The 2,042-nt window shown below is 41.7% G+C and overlaps 1 protein-coding gene across 1 annotated transcript; it reads left to right on the top strand.

Annotated features, from left to right (window-relative positions):
* Positions 1–245: 245 nt before the first annotated feature.
* On the top strand, positions 246–1,211 carry LOC110289596 (olfactory receptor 4C15-like). The gene has a single exon (XM_021155880.1). It carries the CDS (start codon positions 276–278, stop codon positions 1,209–1,211), a length of 936 nt encoding a protein of 311 aa, XP_021011539.1. The 5' UTR covers positions 246–275.
* The last annotated feature ends 831 nt before the right edge of the window (positions 1,212–2,042 follow it).

Here is a 2,042-nt window from a genome sequence, read left to right as displayed (position 1 = left end):
TCCTCTAAAGGTTGATAAAAGCTGACCCTTAAAAGATAAAATGTGGGTATTTAAAAAATTCCATAATTTGCCCCATTTTTCCATTCTACATTCCATACAATTGTACTAATCAAAACATTTATAATATCTTATTCTCAATAGTAGCAAAGTCAATTATTGTAATTTAGCATAAGGGTGAACCAACTTGATGGTGATGTTATAAATAACATGAAGCCTTTTCCTCTTATTATTGTAGATTTATTTGAACATATTTTGTTTCCATCTTCTTGAGAATCATGCAAAATCAAAGCCTTGTCAATGAGTTCATACTCCTGGGTCTTTCTCAGAACACAAAAGTTGAGAAAATATTGTTTCTTCTATTTTTGTTAATCTACCTTGCAACTATTGGTGGCAATATGATAATTGTGGCAACTATCATTTACAGCCCTGCCCTGCTGGGCTCCCCCATGTACTTCTTCTTGGTATTCCTGTCCTTACTGGATGCATGCACTTCTACTGTTGTAACACCCAAGATGATCATAGGCTTCTTCTATGAAAGGAAGATCATCTCTTTTGAAGGCTGCATGACCCAATTGTTTGCCATACACTTCTTTACTGCAGTAGAGGTGATTGTACTGTCAGCTATGGCTTATGACCGTTATGTGGCTATTTGCAAACCCTTGCACTATTCGTCCATTATGAGCAGGAAGGTCTGTGGTGTTTTGGTAGGCATAGCATGGGCTGGGGGATTCTTGCATTCTATCATACAAATTGTGTTTACTTTGCAGTTACCATTCTGTGGACCCAATGTTATTGACCATTATATGTGTGACTTGTTCCCATTACTGAAGCTTGCCTGCACTGACACACGCATTTTTGTTATTTTGGTGTTTGCCAATAGTGGTTCTATCTGCATCATTATCTTCTCCTTGCTTCTTGTCTCCTATGGTGTCATCTTGTTCTCTCTGAGAGCCCACAGTTCTGAAGGGAGACATAAAGCTCTCTCCACCTGTGGATCCCACATTACAGTTGTTGTTTTATTCTTTGTTCCGTGCATATTAATATATGCACGACCTTCATCTCCATTTTCCTTTGAAAAAAACACACTTATATTTGCCAATGTCCTGACACCATTGCTCAATCCTATGGTTTATACATTCAGGAATAAGGAAATGAAAAGTGCCATAAGGAAAATGTGGAAGAGATTGGTAGTGGTTTCTGATAAATATTAAAGAATACTTTTACAGTACTGAAGAGATGAATTAGTAAGTATGTTTGGTGTACAGCCAAGAGGACCTGGGCTCAGTGAAAGTACACATGCAAAATGTTGGACATAGTAACACATGTTTAAACCAACAGTGTTGACGTGGAGATAAGTCAATCCAATAGGCTTGACAAACTGCAAGTTCAATGCTCAGTCTAGTATTTGACTCAAAAAAAAAAAAATAGAGAACAGTGGATGGATGTGAGCCTGTGAGGGGTAGGGGAAAGAGGGTAGGGAGAGAGCCTACATCCAGTCAGAGTTCCTCCTATGCTCTTGGCACGTGGATGTGGGAAAACTGCCGGATGCTTTCCACTCTGCCCTGGGTGGGCATCTGACTGTGTGAAGCCACTCTACAGGGGGTGGACAAGGGGCAGCCCTCAATACCAGGGGTCCCCGGGATGACACCCTAGGCTCCGGAGTTACAGGAGAGAGGGCAGAGGGAGAAAGGTTCCCATGCAGGTGAGAGTCCTAGTCTGGTCTGTGGCTGGAGTACAGGAAGGCCTTCTGACGGGTGATTAGAAACGGCTCATTAGAGGAAAGCACAGAGGGCCTTGATGAACAGAGACAGTCTATGGTTTTAGAGCATTATTGTAGAAAGGCAGGGGGAAAGAGAAAAAGTAGAAAGAGAGAGAGAGAGAGAGAGAGAGAGAGAGAGATCAGCCATGGCCAAGAGAAGAGAAGTGGGAAAGGAGAGAGAGAGAAGAAAGGCTAGAGTAAGAGGGAGAGTAAGGAAAGTAAAAGCTTAAGAGAGGAGAGAGAGAGAGAAAGAGAGAGAGAGAGAGAGAGAGAGAGAGAGAGA

This window comes from Mus caroli, chromosome 2 (assembly GCF_900094665.2).
Source record: "Mus caroli chromosome 2, CAROLI_EIJ_v1.1, whole genome shotgun sequence".
NCBI classification, from domain to species: Eukaryota; Metazoa; Chordata; class Mammalia; order Rodentia; family Muridae; genus Mus; species Mus caroli.
Note: the sequence above shows the minus strand (reverse complement) of the source record. Positions and strands in the feature narration are given on the sequence as shown.